A 23680-nucleotide genomic window follows, 5' to 3' on the forward strand; every position below is an offset into this window, starting at 1 on the left:
CTGGATTTGTAATTAATGTATTTCAGAGAAACCGTGTCAATACACGGGAGTAATCTACCAGAGTGGACAGACATTTAAAGATGACTGTAACGATTGCAAATGCTGGGATGGAGCGGTTGAATGTACAAAACGAGACTGCCCAAGTAGGAAGCAAATTATGCATAGATAATCCTGAGGTCAAGTTTAAGGATTAAACTTCGAGTATTGTTAATTAAACAGATCATTAAATTCGAAAATTTGTTAAAGTTTGTGCTCAATTTAGGGTTGCCTCAGTATAATTTGTTAACAATATCCTGTTTAAAAAAACATCAAGAATCTAACACAGACATTATTTTCTCTGTTCGTCATATGTAAAAAAATATTTAAGCTACAAACCATGTGGGAAGTACCTTCGTCTGCAAGCAGAGAATGTTCTATTGCAATCACTCCGTAAATTCAAGTCATATGGTCGAAAAGTGTGGGGGTTGCCCTTGGAACGATGTGTTGTAAAAGTTATTTGTAAAGAGGTAGCCGATAAGTCGGTTAGTCTTGAATCAGTAACGGTTTAATTAGAAAACAAGTTCGAACTTAAATTCTTATCACGTATTTAAGAGAAACCGTGTCAATACAAGGGAGTTACCTACCAGAGTGGACAGACATTCAAGGATGACTGTAACGATTGTAAATGTTGGGATGGAGATGTAGAATGTACAAAACGAGATTGCCCAAGTGAGTAAATAAATACAAATGTTTTTTTTTTACGGTCAAGGGTGGATCTTTTCCCAAACACGCTGCGTATTTTATTTAAATCTTTTATAATGTTGATCCTTCCGTCAGTAGTTTTTTTGGTACTTGAACACAGCACTGCCCTATCGAGCATATGATGTGTATCATGTTGTATAAAAGCATCGGTGCTTGTGAATAACTATACATTTCACCACATCCATAAAATCCTGCGTTTCTTGTCATTTAAATCGCAGTCGAGTTACAAACGTTCCGCTTCATTTCAAAAACGAGTGTACATTCAGATAATATATTTCAGAAAAACCTTGTCAATACAAGGGAACTACCTACCAAAGCGGACAGACATTCAAGGATGACTGTAACGAATGCAAATGTTGGGATGGAGCTGTTGAATGTACACAACGAGAGTGTCCAAGTAAAGAATCTAGTGTATAGTACTACGGTAAAGAGTGGATTGCAACACCAACCTATTTGATTGTTACATTTTCTTTAAGTAGGTCGTCCCCTCCGTCGGAAATGGTATGCAGAGTACTACCCTTACATGAGTAGCTTCCCTTACATGAGTAGCTTCCCTTACATGAGTAGCTTCCCTTACATGAGAAAATGGATTTCAATCTTAGTATTATGTTATTCGTGTTTAACACTACAGGGACAGGAACAAATATATTTACTCGAACGCAGCTATCAAATCTTACATGTGTTAATCACGGTCGAGCTACAGACACTATGGAAAATCTTAGTCTTAATCTTTGTCTATAGATTATTCCCTGGGCATTTGGCTTCTTAAAAAGCACTTCATGTATGTTGTGTAAATAATGGATGTTTTCCTGTTTTAAATCGATGTGTTGCAATGATTGTTTGCAAAAGGTAACCGCTAAGGCATTCACGCTGTTATGATTACAGAGTTTTATTTTTAATTGTATATTTTGATAATAAGTTTCGGTTAAACAGTGTATATACAATATAATTGCTTACTTAATAATACGGACATGTATTGATGACTGTAATAACATGTTTGGATGGAACTGTTGATTGTTCGAAATGTGATTTCTCATGTAAGGGAAGCTAGTAAACTCCTCATATCAATGTTAAATCCTTTTCCAAACATGCTGGGAGAAATTTTACTTTAGTAATGTCGGTCCCTGATACGACCATGTTGTAAAACGAAATCACGATATTGTCGGCTCGAGTGTTGCATATGTTACCGTTGTTATGTACACAATAATCAAATATTCTAATAAACATAATTATAGCTAACTTAATTTTTAAGAAGCGCATGGCGTATATTTTGACTTTAGGAAAAGCACAGTTAATGTGGTTTCACGAGTTTCTCTGGTTAATATAGAACGCAGCAAAAATATATAGAAAATAGTATGTGAGTTTTGAAAAAAGATAAAGTTTATCATGCGAGGCTTCTAACCATGGTAGCGCGAGGCTTGCCTTGCCTTGCCGAGCATGATAAACTTGATCTTTATCCGAAACTCACAAAATATTCTATTTATCCTATTATTTCCTCCCCTTTTCAATTATTAACTACAAAATAACGAATTTTTACGATTTTATCTTTCCGTAGTTGACAAAAAAAATTCTCCAATTATTAGAAAAAAACAAATCTGATCTAAAAATAGCGATATTATGAAACTAAAGTGTATACAGTCGTTGCAATACTATCGATTTTCATCTGGTAATGGATAAAACACAAAAAGACGGCTCCGTCTATTGTGTTTCAGATAAATAGTCAAACGCTGATTCAATACAATATGCCCACTTCGACATTATGTACAAATTTAACTAAATATGATGAACACATATATGCAACGTATCACAGCAAAACAAATGATGCACATACAATAATGAAAAATGAGATGATGTGAATTAATTCTGAGTAACTAACCTGGTAAATATAGAGCCCAGCACATAACATAACACACGCAGACGGCTACATATCTGTTGTTCAAAACATGTTTTCAAACTGCCTAATACGTAGCAAAACGTGCACGAGGAAAACGGGTTAATACAGTAATTGGCATTTGCCGATTTAGTTAAATTAATAAAACGGGCAGCAATACACATAAAAAACGGAAAAATACACAATGTTCCTGTGATAGTCTGTACATTGCTTAAGTTTCATTTTGAGCTACATACATTGTCACGAAAGGGTCTCCAATAGTCAATCATGAAACCGATAATAAGGGTTTTCTGAAAAATTAATAGATATGATGTTAATATATTTCAGAAAAACCGTGTCAATACAAGGGAGTAACGTACCCGAGTGGACAGACATTCAAGGATGACTGTAACGACTGTAAATGTTGGGATGGAGCTGTTACATGTACAGACAGAGATTGTCCAAGTAAGTTAAACGAGTACATCTTCGTTCGCCTACGGTAATCAGTATATCGTAACTATAACACGGTGACTAGCCTATGTGTGTTAATATATTTTGACCCGACGTCGGTACTGTTGTTAAACAATCCACAATATTGTCCGATAACATCGGTATAGTATGTTAATGTATATCGGTACTATCGTTCATTAAAAAAATAATATTAGAAAACAGCTTTACAATCTTGAAATTCTTGTAGTTTATAGACCACCTTCGAGCAACAAACACACTGGTCTTTTCCTTCGTTTGTGAGCAGAATATATTTTGTTCAATTCGTTTTAGGGTACGTGGTTACATAGTATGTTTACAAGAAGGTTTTTAATTGATGTGCTGCAAAGATTGTTTGTAAAGGGCTTCATTTTTTCCTGACGACGCCCGATTGTCTGCTCACATATCTGCAGCTACAAAGCCTCGCAAGGTATCGGCATTTTTAGGTTCTTGAATCACGCAATGTCCAGATTTTATTAAGTTAAATTTAATCCAACCGCTGCTTCAACATGGAAGCGCAGTGGTGTAACTTCTCCAACGAATGAAGCGCATATTTAGATTCTGTGCAAAACGAGTCATCCATAAAATGTAATTGCGAATTAAAATGTGCATTTTGTATTCGCTTATTAAATATTCTTTAAAAAGAATGCAAAAACACAAACTGATTCTCTTTATTACAAAATAGAACATGTAATATACCCTGAACACCTCTAAAACAACATCCACCAACACACCAACCACTAAACCTAACAACGTAATGTTAAATAATAGAAAAAAACTGCTTAATCAAAGCATTTTCTCAAATGTAAGTGTTTGAAAAGCAGTGTTCTTGTTATATTTAAATTTTAGCAGTTTCATCCCGAACGATATGCTAACAAGATCGTTCATAAAGGGTTATAAGATAAGTAGATAACGCACACATAAATATCGTTTTATTGTAAAAACTAGTCAATAAATGTACTTTATGAAAATATCTCAGAGAAACCATGCAAATACAATAAAGTTGTTGAATGTACAAAACGAGATTGCCCTAGTAAGAAACCTATTATATTTACATAATCCTAAGTTTTTGTATTAGTATCCCGAATACATAGGTAAGTATAAACAATGACGGCCTCTACGTTGACAAAGGTATGCATAAAACATACGTAATTGCTCAAATGTGTGTTGTCTCGCTCTTAGCTGTTAACGTGACATTGATTATACATAGCTCATGAACATTATGAAAAACAATTCAAGGTAAACACGTTATGAACACTATCTTCATTCGTTTGAAGACCGTTTGCTATTTATTTGAAAACACGTTTTCAAGTAGTCGGTAAATGCTTAAGAATTTCGCGTGGATCGATATGCTGTAAGGATTGTTCGCAAAGTGGTAGCCGATTTGTGAGTCAATGTATAATATTGAAAATAAATTTTAGAGAAACCGTGTCAATACAAGGGAGTAATTTACCAGAGTGGACAGACATTTAAAGATGACTGTAACGATTGCAAATGCTGGGACGGAGCGGTTGAATGTACAAAACGAGACTGCCCAAGTAAGAAGCAAATTATGCATAGATAATCCTGAGGTCAAGTTTAAGGATAAAACTTCGGGTATTGTTAAATAAACAGATCATTACATTCGAAAATTTGTTAAAGTTTGTGCTCAATGTAAGGTAGCATCAGTATTATTTGTTAACATTATACTGTTTAAAAAAACACCAAGAATCTAACACAGCCATTATTTTCTCTGTTTGTCATATGTAAAAAACATTTAAGCTACAAACCATGTGGGAAGTACCTTCGTCTGCAAGCAGAGAATATTCTATTGCAATCACTCCGTAAAATTAAGTCATATGGTCGAAAAGTGTGGGATTTGCCCTTGGAACGATGTGCTGTAAAAGTTATTTGTAAAGAGGTAGCCGATAAGTCGGTTAGTCTTGAATCAGTAACGGTTTAATTAGAAAACAAGTTCGAACTTAAATTCTTATCACGTATTTAAGAGAAACCGTGTCAATACAAGGGAGTTACCTACCAGAGTGGACAGACATTCAAGGATGACTGTAACGATTGTAAATGTTGGGATGGAGATGTAGAATGTACAAAACGAGATTGCCCAAGTGAGTAAATAAATACAAATGTTTTTTTACGGTCAAGGGTGGATCTTTACCCAAACACGCTGCGTATTTTATTAAAATCTTTTATAATGTTGATCCTTCCGTCAGTAGTTTTTTTGGTACTTGAACACAGCACTGCCCTATCGAGCATATGATGTGTATCATGTTGTATAAAAGCATCGGTGCTTGTGAATAACTCCATTTCAACACATCCATAAAATCCTGCGTTTCTTGTCATTTAAATCGCAGTCGAGTTACAAACGTTCCGCTTCATTTCAAAAACGAGTGTACATTCGGATAATACATTTCAGAAAAACCTTGTCAATACAAGGGAACTACCTACCAAAGCGGACTGACATTCAAGGATGACTGTAACGAATGCAAATGTCGGGATGGAGCTGTTGAATGTACACAACGAGAGTGTCCAAGTAAAGAATCTAGTTTATATTACTACGGTTAAGAGTGGATTGCAACACCAACCTATTTGATTGTTACATTTTCGTTAAGTAGGTCGTTCCCTACGGTAAAGAGTGGATTGCAACACCAACCTATTTGATTGTTACATTTTCGTTAAGTAGGTCGTTCCCTACGGTAAAGAGTGGATTGCAACACCAACCTATTTGATTGTTACATTTTCGTTAAGTAGGTCGTTCCCTACGGTAAAGAGTGGATTGCAACACCAACCTATTTGATTGTTACATTTTCGTTAAGTAGGTCGTTCCCTCCGTCGGCAATGGTGTGCAGAGTACTATAAATTTTAATCTTAGTATTATGTTATTCGTGTTTAACACTACAGGGACCGGAACAAATATATTTACTCGAACACAGCTATCAAATCTTACATGTGTTAATCACGGTCGAGCTACAAACACTATGGAAAATCTTTGTCTATAGATTATTCCATGGGCATTTGGCTTCTTAAAAAGCACTTCATGTATGTTGTGAAAATAATGGATGTTTTCCTGTTTTAAATCGATGTGTTGCAATGATTGTTTGCAAATGTAACCGCTAAGGCATTCACGCTGTTATGATTACAGAGTTTTATTTAGCAAGTTATTTTTATTGTATATTTTGATAATAAGTTTCGGTTAAACAGTGTATATACAATATTATTGCTTACTAAATAATACAGACATGTATTGATGACTGTAATAACATGTTTGGATGGAACTGTTGATTGTTCGAAATGTGATTTCTCATGTAAGGGAAGCTAGTAGACTCCTAATATCAATGTTAAATCCTTTTCCAAACATGCTGGGAGAAATGTTACTTGTAATGTCGGTCCCTGATACGACCATGTTGTAAAACGAAATCACGATATTGTCGGCTCGAGTGTTGCATATGTTACCGTTGTTATGTACACATTTATTAAATATTCTAATAAACATAATTATAGCTACCTTATTTTTTAAGAAGCGCATGGTGTATATTTTGACTTTAGGAAAAGCACAGTTAATGTGGTTTTACGAGTTTCTCTGGTTAATATAGAGCGCAGCAAAAATATATAGAAAATAGTATGTGAGTTTTGAAAAAAGATCAAGTTTATCATGCGAGGCTTCGAACCATGGTAGCGCGAGGCTTGCCGAGCCGAGCCGAGCATGATAAAATTGATCTTTATCCAAAACTCACAAAATATTCTATTTATCATATTATTTCCTCCCCTTTTCCATTAATAATTACAAAATAACGAATTTTTACGATTTAATCTTTCCGTAGTTGACAAAAAACATTCTCCAATTATTGGAAAAAAACAAATCTGTTCTAAATATAGCGATATTATGAAACTAAAGTGTATACAATCGTTGCAATACTATCGATTTTCATCTGGTTATGGATAAAAAACAAAAAGACGGCTCCGTCTATTGTGTTTCAGATAAATAGTCAAACGCTGATTCAAATACAATATGCCCACTTCGACATTCTGTACAAAATTAACTAAATATGATGAACACATATATGCAACGTATCACAGCAAAACAAATGATGCACATACATTAATGAAATATGAGATGATGTGAATTAATTCTGAGTAACTAACCTGGTAAATATAGAGCCCAGCACATAATATAACATACGCAGACGGCTACATATCTGTTGTTCAAAACATGTTTTCAAACTGCCTAATACGTAGCAAAACGTGCACGAGGAAAACGGGTTAATACAATAATTGGCATTTGCCGATTTAGTAAAATAAATAAAACGGGCAGCAATACACATAAAAAACGGAAAAATACACAATGTTCCTGTGATAGTCTGTACATTGCTTACGTTTCATTTTGAGCTACATACATTGTCACGAAAGGGTCTCCAATAGTTAATCATGAAACCGATGATAAGGGTTTTCTGAAAATTACTAGATATGATGTTAATATATTTCAGAAAAACCGTGTCAATACAAGGGAGTAACGTACCCGAGTGGACAGACATTCAAGGATGACTGTAACGACTGTAAATGTTGGGATGGAGCTGTTACATGTACAGACAGAGATTGTCCAAGTAAGTTAAACGAGTACATCTTCGTTCGCCTACGGTAATCAGTATATCGTAACTATAGCACGGTGGCTAGCCTATGTGTGTTAATATATTTTGTCCCGACGTCGGAACTGTTGTTAAACAATACACAATATTGTCTGATAACATCTGTACCATATGTTAATGTATATCGGTACTATCGTTCATTAAAAAAATAATATTAGAATACAGCTTTACAATCTTGAAATTCTTGTAGTTTATAAACCACCTTCGAGCAACAAACACACTGGTCTTTTCCTTCGTTTGTGAGCAGAGTATATTTTGTTCAATTCGTTTTAGGGTACGTGGTTACATAGCATGTTTACAAGAAGGTTTTTAATTGATGTGCTGCAAAGATTGTTTGTAAAGGGCTTCATTTTTTCCTGACGACGCCCGATTGTCTGTTCACATATCTGCAGCTAAAAAGCCTCGCAGGGTATCGGCATTTTTAGGTTCTTGAATCACGCAATGTCCAGATTTTATTAAGTTAAATTTAATCCAGCCGCTGCTTCAACATGGAAGCGCAGTGGTGTAACTTCTCCAACGAATGAAGCGCATATTTAGATTCTGTGCAAAACGAGTCATCCATAAAATGTAATTGCGCATTGAAATGTGCATTTTGTTCTCGCTTATAAAATATTCTTTAAAAAGAATGCCGAACACAAACTGATTCTCTTTATTACAAAATAGAACATGTAATATACCCTGAACACCTCTAAAACATCATCTACCAACACAACAACCACTAAACCTAACAACGTAATGTTAAATAATAGAAAAAAACTGTTTAATCAAAGCAATTTCTCAAATGTAAGTGTTTGAAAAGCAGTGTTCTTGTTTCATTTAAATTTTAGCAGTTTCATCCCGAACGATATGCTAACAAGATCGTTCATAAAGGGTTATAAGATAAGTAGATCACGCACACGTAAATATCGCTTAATTGTAAAAACTAGTCAATAAATGTACTTATGAAAATATCTCAGAGAAACCATGCAAATACAATAAATGTAGGGATGGAGCTGTTGAATGTACAAAACGAGACTGCCCAAGTAAGAAAAACGAGTATACATGTATCCTCCTAAAGTAAATAGTTAAATCCCAGTGCAAATTCGGTGCCCACGTCGAAATATTCTAAGCAAAAGCATGATATATTTTTTCCGAGCGAATTGTGTCTCGGTCTGCGTTGTTTACATTTATTCAAAAACCCTTACCATTCTTACATATCAAAAATACATTCAAACTACAGACTATCTGGATACTATCTCCGTTTGCAAAAAGAGCATTTTTTATATATTTGTCTTTATTAAAGGCAGGTTTTTCACATGGGCTTTAATGTTTTCGGCGTTATAACTGGCTGAATGCTTTCCTGACATTGAATCGAGCTACAACATAATAATAAGTGTTTTGAAACTGAATATATGAATGGTCTTTTCGGAATAAAATACAAGACAAATGTATTTAAAGTTCATGCTTATATTCAAGTACGCAGCGGCAAAAGTAATAAACATAAATGTTGTGACATGTAAATTATTGTTTTGATAAATGATTGGGAAATGTGTAATACTGATGCCAATCCAATTTAAATATTTTGAAAGGTCAACCTTTAATTTATTATTGTATGAATCCGTGCATATGTACCTCTTATTATTTAGTTAAGTCGTTGGACATATAATTATTATTTGTGATATAAATCATCTCTATTTTTCTTTTATATTTACAGAGCGCTGTACCGTTAATGGGGTTGTGTTCAATGAAGGTAAAGTTCAATAGTACAATATTTGTATTACTGGTATAATAATTATTATTCTTATCATTGATATTATTATTATTATTGTTACTTTTTTTCAAAGTTATTATTATTATTATGATAATTATGATGATAATGATGATGATGATGATGATTATTATTATTATTATTATTATTACTTATATTATTATTATTATTATTATTATTATTATTATTATTATTATTATTATTGTTATTATTACTTTGTGTCTGAAAAATTATGAATGATGTACAACGGTAATGGCTAATTTAAACTAAAATGCTTTGTTATCTTAATGACATTTCCTTCCAAAGATGAAAAATATTTAAACTGAAATGTATGCTACAACGGAAATTTAAAACGGTTGTGTCATTAAGTTTTCTTTGATGTAAACGTTTAGTGTGTGCTTTGCTTCAATATGGTACTATGTTGACACATTATATATTTTTTTTTAGGTGACGCTTTACCCGTAGATCCCAATAATCCTTGCAAACGATGCTTTTGCCGAAACGGATCACTACAGTGCGAGTCGGTTATCTGTCCGGCATGCGTAGGTTACACTCCACCCGGCCAGTGTTGCCCAATCTGTGAAAAACCTGCTTACTAGTAATGGCAAGCGTCAGTTGTAGTGTTTTAAGTTGACAATGTAAAAGCACTAAAGGAAATAAATATATTAAACTGATTTCGCTCAAATACTTCAGTAAATTATTGATTCTCACTACATTGTCATTGTTATGCTCAGTTGGTGTTTCCTTCAAATGTGGTTATTTTTTGTAAAATATATTTTAACGTTATTAGTTTTGTCTTAGTGAGTTTCGTAATGGATAAGACGTTCTGTAGCTCCCTATTGACCACCAGTACTGATTAGAGTCCCAGGAAACGGACTCGAGAGCGTTTCAAATAAGCCTTAGGATTTCAATGCAATCGAGCTAAAATAAAAAGTTTTAAGCTAAATAAAACTATGTTGGGATAGCCGAATGGTTAAAACATTTGCATTTTGATACAGTGGACCCTGGGATAAAGACAAAACAATTTATTGTTAATAGAATAGCAAACATATCACGTGATATCGTGTTGTATAAATAATGCTTGCTTTTATTTACATTTTATCGTACTGCTGCTTGCTTGAAAACGTATTATATGGAAAATATAAATGTTTAAACAAAAATTTAATACAGAAACATCTTTTAAAAAATACATCCCAACAAATTAAAAACTTAAACAAACCAATGGGTATTTATACAAATTGTATTACAGTTTCCATAAATATTCATTCAAATATGGGAATAATGTTCCGACAGGATATCAACAATAATGAATCTCTAGCAACTCGAGTTCTTATCCACTACTTTTACCAAATAACAACGACTATAAATATGCAATAACTAAACCTAGAAACAGCGCCTTAGAACGGTAGATGCCAAGCATGTGGGGGATAAAGCGGTGTGAGAGCTACCTGAACCTTACATAAAAACCCGAATCAATCCCAAACGCTCTAAATCAGATGCCCAATATTCAGACAGAAGTGCAAATATTACTGCCTAAACGTGGCATAGGATTTGAATACAACACTAACACTTTTAGTGTAATAATGTCTAAAGAATCTGAAATCTATAAAAACGATAAGGCGATCGTTATTAAAGTTGTTGATATAGAAATTCATATCGCCCAACTATAAAATGTATGAAACTAAAGAGTAAGCCATGTATCTTAAGAACAGTTTAAAAAACCTAGGTGTTTGAAAGATCGTTTCGACTTAAGTACGACAACATTGACAATATGTTAGTTCTATTGTTTCATCATAGTACTATCGAACTGTTGCTGTATCGCAAACATCAAACAATTCCACTCCATGAACTCTATAAGAGAAAACTCTTGTTTTTATCCACTACTTTAAATAAAAATACAATGACTGAAACTAGGTACACCACCTTCGAACGTTCGTGTTTAGGTTTGCGGGCCAGCCGAACCACTCAGTCACCTCATAATTAATCACAAACAAAACGCGGGTCTATCACACTCAAATGTTTGTATGCATTATAAATAAAGTGCCGTCTGTATTAAAAATATATTAAAGCGATACGAGGATATGTTTTACATTTATAAGCATATATGTACATATCTATAAATACATTAAACTTGACATAAACAATGTATCTATCATTTGTAACTGTGTAACCGTTAACTTTATAAACGATAGGGCTTCACGTTTATTATATCAAATGTCAATTCAAATTGTATTATTGGCCTAGTATCACGAACGTTCTCAGGTTTTAAACTCAACTCAGAATTTGAGATTTGAGTTCCCATTCACATGAGATTTGAGTATGATGGAGATCTCACGAACAAACTCAAAACTAATCTCAGTTGAGACCGACTCAACTGTCCGACTCAACTCAAACATTTATTACTTATTAAAGATGTAAGCGACGTTCTTCAAAAGGAGATTGATTTATACCATTTTTGCGGAAAATAGTGTCAGTTTTCTTTTCGTCAACGAGAGTGAAAATGCCTAGGACAGATATATTTTCTGAAAGCGAAACGACCTGCCTATTTGAAAAAAATACGATGAGCTGTATGGTCAGCTAAACAGGCTCAAACAGCAATACGATGCGAGCTTAAACATGGAAATCTATACTGACAAAGTTGCGAAGGTAATTAGCTAGTGTGTGTACAAATTATTATTTTTTCAAGTAAATCATTTGATTTGTTTATTATGTCATATACATCTAGACATGAAAATGCTAAAATGTCTCCAAACAATATTAATTAATGCATTATTTAAAATGCAAACATAATTACCTGCTCAGACATAGTTGTACTTTTCTAAGTGTTCTGTTACACTGCACTTTTTTAATAGGTAATGTATGCATGTGTAACCCATCACATGCTTTAAACTTGTAGAAGATAAATTCAGTTAAAACCAACTTAAATCATTTTAAATTATATGGTTGCTGAAAAAAGCCTGCATATTCGTCATCTCTTAGTTTAATCGGTGTTGTTTTCAACTTTAGTTTACATTAAAAAAAAATCAAATTTTATTGGAAATATTAATTTATTTAAGCATTTATGTGGTTTATACTTGTAGGTAAATATAGTACACAGAATAGGGATAACTCATTGCGAAGAAAAACATTAAAAAATATCGATACATGTCCCTGTTAAAACCTGTATATTGACAACTGTTTTTGACGGCATTACATAATTTTTCCAGATGGGAACTTAACGAAAATTAACAGTTGACAAAGAATTAAATTCTTCAAAAAAATGTCAAATTTTATACGTTAAAGATTTTTATAAACTCATGTTTGTAAAAAATGCTGCAATTTAATCAAAGACTGATCCACTCTAAAAAGTTTTGAATTCTTTGATCACTCATTAACTAAACTTTACAATATACGGAAACCCAAAATTAGCCTGTACAAATTTGTAATGACAATATATGACTGAAAGAGTCAGACGTAATTAAGACATGTGTGGTTTGCTAGTATGTAGCCTATGTTTCTTAGGGATATATTTTAGTAAATTTTGTGTTACATTTTAGTCTAATGTTCTTGGGAAAGATGGGTATTGTAATGCCATGCCTGTTGTAAACATTTAGAAATATAGATCACTTAAATCAGTTTTTTTATCATTTTTAATATGTTACTTACAAATTTCACTTGTTTTATTTTAGCAAATGGAAGCTTCAAGGCGACAGAACTGTTCAAGAAATTAAAAAATGTTTGAGAATACAAAAATAAGAGGTTTTCTATAGTGAATAGTTTGTGCGCACAATGTAACAGTTTTCAACTTAATTATTTTAAAGCACCACTCCACTGCGGGGAATCACGTGATCACAAAAGTACAGCGTACGCACAAAATGGCGGAAAAAGCTCTCGCTTAATGACGAAAATCAAGGTATTCTCATATTTTATAATATCAAAATAAATGATAACTATGCGCAGAGTACCCGCCTAGTCGCCTTATGTATTCTGGTTATTGTCGTTTTTCTTAGATTTCTGTAGTTTTCTCAAACACTCAGAAACAATAAACAATGAAAATTGAACATCGTCTAAACATACTTTATTTTAACGTATGGCTAGTTGTTGACTGCTGCTCCCTGTAACCGCAGGATCCATCATGTCCCCAACTTCTACCTCTATCGCAGAATGAATAATTCCAAGCACAGGTTGTGCAGGCGCATGCCAACATTTGCTTTTTTACTTCACTTATTGGGCTTGAAGGCAGGTATCCACCAGTGCGATGCAGACATCTAAAATTTTTATCACAAGTCTTTCTTTAACATAGCACTTAGAGTCTAAAAGATTGCACTCCTTCTTGGAAAATCGTCAACAATTGTCTACCTTTTAATTGACTAAATTATGCTGTTTCCACTGAGGTTTATTTGATTTCCATATAAAGTTATGCTGTATCTTCATTTAAAAAAATTGTCAATAGCCTATAAAAACACGTTATTTCGGCCTGTATTAGCCATTTATGCACAATGTCATTTAAATACACTGCAACATTTACTTTAATAGAAAGAGGACAAGCATAATGTGTATGTAAGAGTTCAAATAAAATGCTCAGATATTGCTGTGAATTGATCTGTTTTGTGAATTGATGAAACACAGTTATCTATAAGCCACTGCTATAAAACACCGAAGCATCATGTGTCGCACCAGCCATCTTGACACACCACCAATGAACAATACAGAAGAGTTCATGTGTAACTTAAGACAATTTTTCAAGATATTACTGATAGCTGCATTTGCTAACATTAAAGAACAGAAGCCTGATTACACAGTGCTCGTGGTGTCAATTTGTGGTAGTTAATGTTATTTTTGCATGTACATACAAACATAATTATTTGATGTCAAAGATGATAAGCATTACGCTAAGTTTATTATTTTATGGTATTTGTTTTGTTTTGGTATATAATTTTATTATAAGGTAATGAATAATAACACTGCATTTACATTTACCTCATAATGGCATCAATGATAGTCGCTCATTTATGTTAATAAACCCTTTCCTGCACACATAAGCTTCTTCAGATTCAGCTGGTTTTATTAAAAATACGGTCCCGTCCACTGCTCCAACTACATTTGAAAGCCAATATTTCCAGTAAATTACCTGCTTCAGTAGAAATATGAAAATATCAATACATTTTAATTCAACTGAGTATAACAATTGAAAATAGAATAAATATAATATGTAGTGGACACAATTTTGTTGATACAACAAAAGATTATTCTAAGTATTTAAGCTCTAATATGAATTACATATGTTCTAAATCTTGTGGTATTAGCCTGGGTAAAGGTCTAAATGAGGCTCGATTTGTCAATTTCGGTTTAAACCCCCAATGCTTTGCATCGTCCGTTCCAAGGCGGTGACCCCAGCTTTATTCTTATATGTGTTTATGTTGTTTTGTATTGTGCTGTTTTGTTCTCTTTTGGCAATCGGTCACTTTCCTTAAATAAAGGACCAACTTAATTGTATATAATAAGAATTCAATACTGCTCCAGCAGCTGGAGTTTCACTTCTTTATATTGGATACTACTTACATGTATCCCGGGTACATTTAAGTATACTTAAATGTACCCAGAGTACGGAAAATATTCTGAAACGTACCGGGGACTTGATTGGTCGTTGTTAGCTTTTTTTTTTCTAATTTATAATGTTCGTATTTATGTCAATATTCTGTAGAAGGGCCTAAATATTATCGGAACTCCTACTCAAAAATGCATGTTGAGGCAAATTTTGTTTAAAGAGTTTTTTTTTGTATTCTATAGCCCGTTTTACAACATCAGATTTTGGGCGGGAATAAAACTCGTGTACAGTCTAAATAGACCGAGTACATTTAAGTAGTACCCGAGCCGACAATGACAAATTGAGCCTAAATGAGGCTTAACCATTTTCAATTTCAAATTCTTAAAATCATCAAATGTTAATGTACTGACATTAATTGCTATGCTATTACAAAAACATACAAGTAGACAATTATACAAATAAGCACACGTGACAATCTTAATAGTAAATACATAACATACATGTGTACGATCTACTTTACTTACCGATACTATAAACTTGTTGCAAATAGCAAACACAAACAGTATTTTGATGTCATATTGATTCATTTTCATGAGCATGATGGTATCATTATGAATGGATACAATAGCAATTAGAACACAGATGATTGTATTTGCCTCACATAAAAACTGCTCCATTCATTTTAATGATGTGAGACTCGCTTAATTAACATGTGATTTTCAACACTATCGTATTAAAAGTTTTCTTCAATTAAAACTTGTTGTAGTATAACAAGTTCAAAATTAGCGGATGGGGTAAATCAGTCTTAATTTATTTACATCGATAAATATACGTAGGCAATAATAAAATGAGTAAACATAAATAATAAATTCAGCAACACCAGAATGTTAGATACAACTTTATTATCATCGTAAGATTTTATTAATAACAAATAAAACATCTATGGATAAAATGTTTTGCTAAAACCAAGGCATGTGTTGTCAAATGCTATGTCAACAAATTGCAACTACTCTAAACGATTTTGGGTAAAATTCTACGTTCTTGTCATTTGAAAATCGATGCTATTTAATTATAATGAAGGTTTCTTTGCCCTATTTACTATCAAAACTGACAGCAAAGGTTGCACCGGCAATAAACGACGAGTCGGTGTGTCAAATTCATAAATCAGCAATCCAACAATAAAATAAATAAATAGTTTCCGGGTGAAATCGATGGGCTTCATTTTTCTAACGGGTTGCTGCTGTCCGAAAAAAAAACGCGTTCAATCGGCTTACGCCCTGGTAAACGTTGAATGAGTTCAACAAAAGCGGCCATGTTTGAGTACTGCTTTATAACTTGAGACAGGTTGAACGCTTGCTCAAATATTTTTGCTCAAACTCAAAGATGAGTCCGACTCAGTACTCAAAAAGGTTTCGTGATCATCAAATTGAGCAAGGTGTTTACACTCATCTAAAAAATTGAGCAAAATCTCAAAGTTGAGTCAAAATATCGACTTAAGTATGTTCGTGATACTAGGCCATTGTTTAATATATAAATATTATTAATATTGACACACAGGCTTTTAACGAAGTTCATATAAAAGGAATGTTTTTCTCTAAAAGGTTATTTTCCCCAGTTAAATAATATAAGAAGAACTTAAGGTAGGGTATCAAATTATAGAAAAGAGAAGAAGTAAAGAAGGGAATATTAATAAAAAAAAAATGTTTAATTAATCTCAAAGTGTTTTATATTTTAAAAATATGGCATTAATAATCAGAATAATGAAAAGTCTAGCAAAAGCTAGTATGAAAACAATATGTTTCAATTTTCAAAGTTACTAATATTAATATTATTTACTACAGCGCTTAAAACGTTATTCGAAAATCGCTTATTATTCATTGTAACAATTTTTTTTCGCAAGCAACACAAAAACAACTATCACATATTGACATTAATTTTCAGATACTGTGTGGTTAAGCGTTTCTTACTCCGTAAACGATTAGCGAATCTGGATACACGCCCCCCTGGTGATTTTTAACCACAAGAATGTTACACATAATTGTTTTTCAAGCTTGAAGATTGGATGAATTAATAAACGCGTATCACTTATATTGTTAAAACAGAGAAGATAAACATCATAAGGAGTATTAACGCAATCCAATTCTTTGAAACAATTACTTAAAACGCAATCTATTCATGATTTCGCTAGGGCAAATAACAAATAACCCGCAATACGATCCCCAAGCTAAACTCCTGCAACGTTAACTTCTAAAATTAATTTTCTTCTTTATTTGACTCGTATAAATCTATCCCACATAAATTATATTATTCATGTTTACAAAGCTTCGCAAGACTAATTTAAGTGTTCATACCAAAGGGACTTAAAACGATGTTAAAGAAAATAGTGAAACATTTTATTTTTAGAGGCTATATTTAAAGTTTAATTCATACGAATCTCTATAGGCAGAACACACTGGTTTGACTTTCATATAAATCTTAGTTAACGCAAGTTGTGTCAGATAAGCTTTATGAATGAACTTTCAAGTATTTATTACAAAACGACCATTATGATATTTAAATGTGGTTGTAGAGCAATTCACTTGCAATATTTATTGCAAAATATTCAGACAATTACTACGTTAAACCACAAGCTCACTTGAATGCGTTTTATGACGTTTAAACTCTTATGCCGCAGTTTGTAAATGTTAGGTGAAACATGCTTTGTTTACTTACTGATATTTCACAATACATCCGTCTGTTTGCGAGAGAAGTTTGTTTGCCATCATTTTTTATGCTGACCTTCACATTTATGTAATCTTGAATCGAATTATTCACACATTCAATCACTAAATACAAAGGAAATCTTCACATTGTTTTTAACAGCTGTGCGAAAGGATTTTATTACAATACATGTTTGGACTTATGTAAGTTTAATGACATAGATGAGCAAATGCAGATTTTAAAATGTGCTCAACTATAGACTATAAAATTATATATTCTGATCGTGTTCGAACAAACAAACCAAAACACAAAATGGAATACATATGCTTTATTTGCGAATGTATAAATACGATAAATATACAAATAAGTGAACCCACTTATATTGAAATAATACTAAATAAAGGCGGTATACCTTCATTGTATTGTAATTAAACGTGTGCATGTTGTTCATGTTAATTAGTTTCTGTGGCATTATGGTTTACTCAGAAACGCTCACTCCTTTTAAGATTTGACAAACAATTAACGAATTGTCTCCCATGGAAACGTGCCGCATATCGGACAACAAGCTCCTGGTGGTTTATGACCGACACACATCGGGCACATTAGCATTTCACAATGGATAGAGCCACGTTTACAGGTACTCACCTCGCAGGGGTCGCTTGATTTACTTGGCACGTGATCACCTGAAATAAGCCCAAAGAGTAAATTCAAAACATTTTACAGAACACATAAAGATCCAATCTCATGAAAAAATAAACCTGCTCCGCATATTGCTATATCATACCCCTGCCACCATAATATACCACTTGATGATAGTAAATTGAAACTGAATTGCTACACACATGATTTACACATACTGTTAGAAATTTTATTTATAAAAAATAACAGATTTTTTTTAAATAAATGACCTTCAATTTAATATATGAGGAACACATTAAAATTTGAAAACCTTCATGATCTGATGTGGTAATACGTGTGATTGCAGTGTGTACTATAAGGGTAGTAACTGCTGCCAGAAGTACGATTAATTGTGCATGCATTAACACAAGGCGTTGCTATTTGAAAAAAACACACAGACTCACAACCCGAAAATTACATTTTACCATTAAGAAAGTAACTTGCCATGTGTGTTGAAATGTGTGCGATAAGTATTTAGTTTATGCATTGACATATCCTGCATAATAAAGGAGTATTCAGTACATGTCTGTTTACTTTATTGTACGTGAAATGGTATACATTCTTAAAAATTGTGTACACGATAATTACGAGAAATTACGTTTTAAGAACATAAGTATATACCAGAAAGTGCAACATTTGGTACAGCCCAATCTTATACTTCTTCGTTTCATAAATATTAATTATGATTAACTGCTCGCATTTACCATGCAAAACATACCCATAAACCTGATGCTACCATATTCACTTGTGTTAAACATAATTGCATGATCAGTTAAATAAATTTATGGAGATTACAAAGTTAATGAACATGGGCAAATACCTTCATTGTATCGTTTTCCACCAGCAAAGCAACTTGTTTGTGTGCCTTTCATGAAACAAAAACTAATAAATCTCGTTCTTTATCACTATTTACTCTTGTATACATCATTGTTACTTTTCTGTATGTCAATGAGGGTCAAAAAGATGTATAAATAGGAGTTTAAAGCATGTTTTTATTTAAACATGTACGTTACTGACTCCAATATCGGTCTGTTCTCAACACATTTGAACAAATCTGTGTTACTTTGTGTAAATAATAACACCTCGAACAAAACTAGTTTAAGATGATTTAATTATAAAGAATAATGCGCCTGATATTCGACAAGACGACCAACGAAATATGTATAGATTAAACATAATTTGAGTTATGTCTAATTAACAAACCTACCTGTCGGAAGCTTACAAGTACATCCGCAACCTTGTGAACAGCATTTCTGATCGTCAGGACAATCATAGTCCGATGAACACATTTCAACACATGTGCCGCGGGAAGCGAATCTCCATGGTTTCGGACACACGCCAGGTTTAACGATGTCTGGAATTGTATATTCCAACATTATTTTGGTGGGGTTTGACATTTATGCCATATATGATTATACATATTTATAAGTATGCATATATGTATATACATATACATACAGTGCTTCTTTTTATACTAGATTCTTGAAAAGAAAACTTGGTCTTACAAAAAATATTTTTTACCTGGACAAGCTATTTTAGTGCATATCGCTGCACCGTTCTTGCAGTGACACGTGTTGCAATTGTCTTTCAAACTTTCGCCGTTCGTGTAGGTCTTTCCTTTATAAGAGCAGGTTTTATCTGTAGAATAAAATGATAAAATCAGTCTTGCGGAATTTATTTTATATCATATAGGGAGAGCGTAGCTCAAGACCAGTCTACACATCAATGCAGGTTGTTCACAGTCTACACATCAATGCAAGCTGTTCACAGTCGACACATCAATGCAGGCTGTTCACAGTCGACACATCAATGCAGGCTTTTCACAGTCTACACATCAATGCAGGCTGTTCACAGTCTACACATCAATGCAGGCTGTTCATTAGTTACTTACTCTGTTTGCTCTAACTTATGCAAAGTTTCATGGCCTCAATAGAGGACATGGTAGCCATGATCTGATAACGCGCATGCTTAGTCTTTTCTGAAACTACGCTTACCGCATACGGCTTAAGATCAATTATCGCATTCGCAACTCACATGTATAATGGCTTATATTATGGTTAAAATGGCATGGAGTTTACACAAAACCAAACAAGTGACGACATTTATCTTCCAAATAATGAACTTATCATAATCTAAGAAAGCTTTTGTTAACAACTTTCGATAAGCTACAACAAAAATCAAGTGAGCAATGAAAGTTATTTATATACTTAATATTTATGTCAGCAATATATCGGGTATATCGAGCTTTTATCGAGGTCTTAATTTCACTCAAAGAGTTTACATAATCGATAATAAATCTTTAATAAACAGCAATACCAATAATTCTACCAACCAACGAAGACAATTGGTAAACTCGAGAAATCAATCAAAGCAAAAACTTAAAAAAAAAACAACATATGCCCAGTAGTAGGATAAATAAGGTACGTAGGTTTAATAAAGTACTAATTCTTACAGTCTCTGCACACAGGACGGCATGCTCCTAATAGTGTATAATAGTCATCACAAATCGGAGCTGCGCAGAGAACTAAGGCACACTTTGGAGGTAGACTTAGTTTTGGTGCCGTGACCTGCGCTGCAATTTGTGTCAGCCCAATAACGAGGCAAACGAATAAATTTAGTGAAAAATGCCGTGCTTCAATGATCTGAAAACAATGTATTTTACTTTGCAAAAGAAGTAATATCTACAATCAGTTTTGTTCTGCTGTCATAGTTGTAGTTATAATATTACATGTTTATTGACTACTTTCTTGTATTAAAATTTATTTCAAAACTAAATCATACATGCGCGTGCTAAAATGTTTTACCTAAATATATTCAAAACGTCTTCGCGTAAAACTATTTGCCACGGTTGATTTATTTCAATTATAAAAATAAAACAAATACTGGTATGGAATTATTTATGTTTATTACAGTATACACACCAATCTACAAATGTTTCTTTTCCGACAAAATCTTTAAAAATTTAGCAACAAGTTGTCTTGTCTATTAACTCAGTGTATATGGATCTCTTCCCAATGAATGCGACAGTAACACTAGTTATTTATTAAAATACCTGTTCACGGATGTTGTTCGACCATAACGGATGTTTACGCTAGGAACGGAGTGTTACACCATTATGTTGTTTACACTCGACGTGACGGTAAGCAAACCGCATAACCTACGAATACTAGTGGATCTTGTAAGTAGTTTAAATCACAACCCATGTACCTGTTTATCACACGGTATTATTCAAACAGGACGCGCCGATTACATTAAAATACTTAAGCAAACAAATAATAAAAACATCCATATAAATTTAATACCGGTAATGTAAGTTGAGGTATAGCATTTCCTTGCAGAGATCAGTTACTGGCACTAAATCATGTGGTGTTTTATATCTTTGTGTTATACCAGTGTATTGTGAGTATCACCAGTGTAAGTTCGTGTTATGATATTTGTTTCCCATAGAATCCTACAAAATTATATTAATAACATGTGTTGCAAATTATATATAATGAGATCGCACTTAAACATAGTGCACCGAAACAATTATTCGCTGGTATGCAATACCACTTGTCATAAACTTATTGTATGGTTTTATTACGAATTTACCTAAATAGATGTGTATGATTTTCATCTAAATATACCCTTTAAAAAACACAGCTTAGTGTAAGGTATAGAAAATATATGGTTGGTGACTTTTGATATTATGTGATACCAGACGAGGCTGATTTGACGTAAGAATAATCGAGGCTTGCCGAGTCTTTTCACATGCGATTTCGGACGAGTCTGATCTCACATCATCAAAAGTCATCAACCATGTATTCCATTTAGCATGCCACTTTAAAAGCAAATAAGAAAAAATATATTAACACGATAACAAAAAACAAACAAACGCTAAATTTTATTGATGTACGGTAGTAAAATAAGCAAATGAGAAGCTAGCTTCTATGCATAATTACAAATTTAAAATAGTTCGCACGTAAACAGCAATCGATAACATTTAAACGCACATAATTTAAAAAATAGAAGAATTGAACTGAGCAATCTATACTTAAAATGATAATTTTCTGAACTAAAATACATTAAAAAATATTTAATAATAACACAATCGACATGCACCTGTACTTCCAAGTAAAATGCAAATTCTGGCAGTATAAAGATAATCAAAATATTTTGTCGTATTTATCATAAGTGTTATCTGCAAATTCGAGACATACTTAAATGAAAGACTTAATATGGTATTTAAGATCAGTTTTTCATAAATCACATGCATCGAAACATGTTTATGTTGAAATTAATTGTCTAATTATTTTTTTAGCAATCGATTCTCAATAAATGCAGCTATTATTATTTACAAATTGTTTTATAACGGTTTCAATTTACCATAGTAATCATTAACATATGATCATGTATAAACATTTTTTTACCTGTCATCAAAGTGTTGCTTTCATATGTCTCAAGTGATATAATCAGTAAAATACATCAACTTGAAACATAATGGCGTACTTGATACGATAAAATGTAGTGAATGTTGACTAGTCAAATTATGGAGAGCTTCTCTGAGAACAACATTTTGTGAATCGAAAGATATTAGGAACCTGAGATACATGTTTTTAAATCGGAAATACAAATCATTCATAACATATTGAGTAAAGTTGTATGCTTGACAGATGACACATACACTGATACAAATATTATAAATAGTTCTCAGAAAATATCTTCATAATTTGATTAGTTAACATACCCACACAATTTGGATGAACATAAATGTTTATTAAAATTTTTTACTCGACGTTTTGAGGCAATTTCAACATGTAACTACAGCAAGAGCCAGATTCATACATGTAAACTGTTCAAACTGCGACTTGTTTTTTTCATAATGATTTACGTGCAAATGATGGGCTAAAAAGCACAAAGTGATACATCATGCAGCTATGTAAGCGTGTTTATGTCCGGAATATGTGAAATATTTTAACGAGTACCAGTAAGATCAAAATGCGAATTCTTAATTTTTTGTTCACAATAGCCACGAGTGAAAATATGTATTGTTTATGATCACGAGTGAATTAAAATCGATATTCCATCGATTCCTACAAATATTCTTTTTATTTTATGCTTTTTTCACCGTTTATTTACATTGTAAAAGAGTTTAACTGAATAATGTCGCTGGATTTATGACGTCATTACGTCGAAAAAATGACGTCATTTCACTGTAAAACACTGACAAATATCGTTATTTTTCACTGTTATTTTTCACTGTTTCAAACAGTGAAATACCAGTTTTATTTCACTGATATTTCTCTATAAACCAC

The 23680-nt window shown here is 32.9% G+C and overlaps 1 protein-coding gene and 1 long non-coding RNA gene across 4 annotated transcripts in view; one reads left to right on the forward strand and one right to left on the reverse strand.

Moving 5' to 3' along the window:
- LOC127860712 (uncharacterized) overlaps nucleotides 1-23680 on the reverse strand; it is a 372542-nt gene that overhangs the window by 21375 nt on the left and 327487 nt on the right. Inside the window, exon 1 of one of the 3 annotated variants that reach the window (XM_052398976.1) lies at nucleotides 2618-2684. The exons of the other annotated variants lie outside the window; for them this stretch is intronic. Within the exon in view, the coding sequence (XP_052254936.1) occupies nucleotides 2618-2647 (30 nt within the window). The 5' untranslated portion in view covers nucleotides 2648-2684. Of the gene's footprint in view, nucleotides 1-2617; nucleotides 2685-23680 lie in introns of those variants that run through there. 3 annotated transcript variants of the gene reach the window in all.
- On the forward strand, nucleotides 24-7686 carry LOC127860726 (uncharacterized). Its single transcript, XR_008039902.1, has 4 exons — nucleotides 24-143; nucleotides 592-708; nucleotides 1022-1138; nucleotides 7576-7686. It is a non-coding gene; the product is annotated as an uncharacterized LOC127860726 (long non-coding RNA).

Source organism: Dreissena polymorpha, chromosome 15 (genome assembly GCF_020536995.1).
Source record: "Dreissena polymorpha isolate Duluth1 chromosome 15, UMN_Dpol_1.0, whole genome shotgun sequence".
Lineage (NCBI taxonomy): Eukaryota > Metazoa > Mollusca > Bivalvia > Myida > Dreissenidae > Dreissena > Dreissena polymorpha.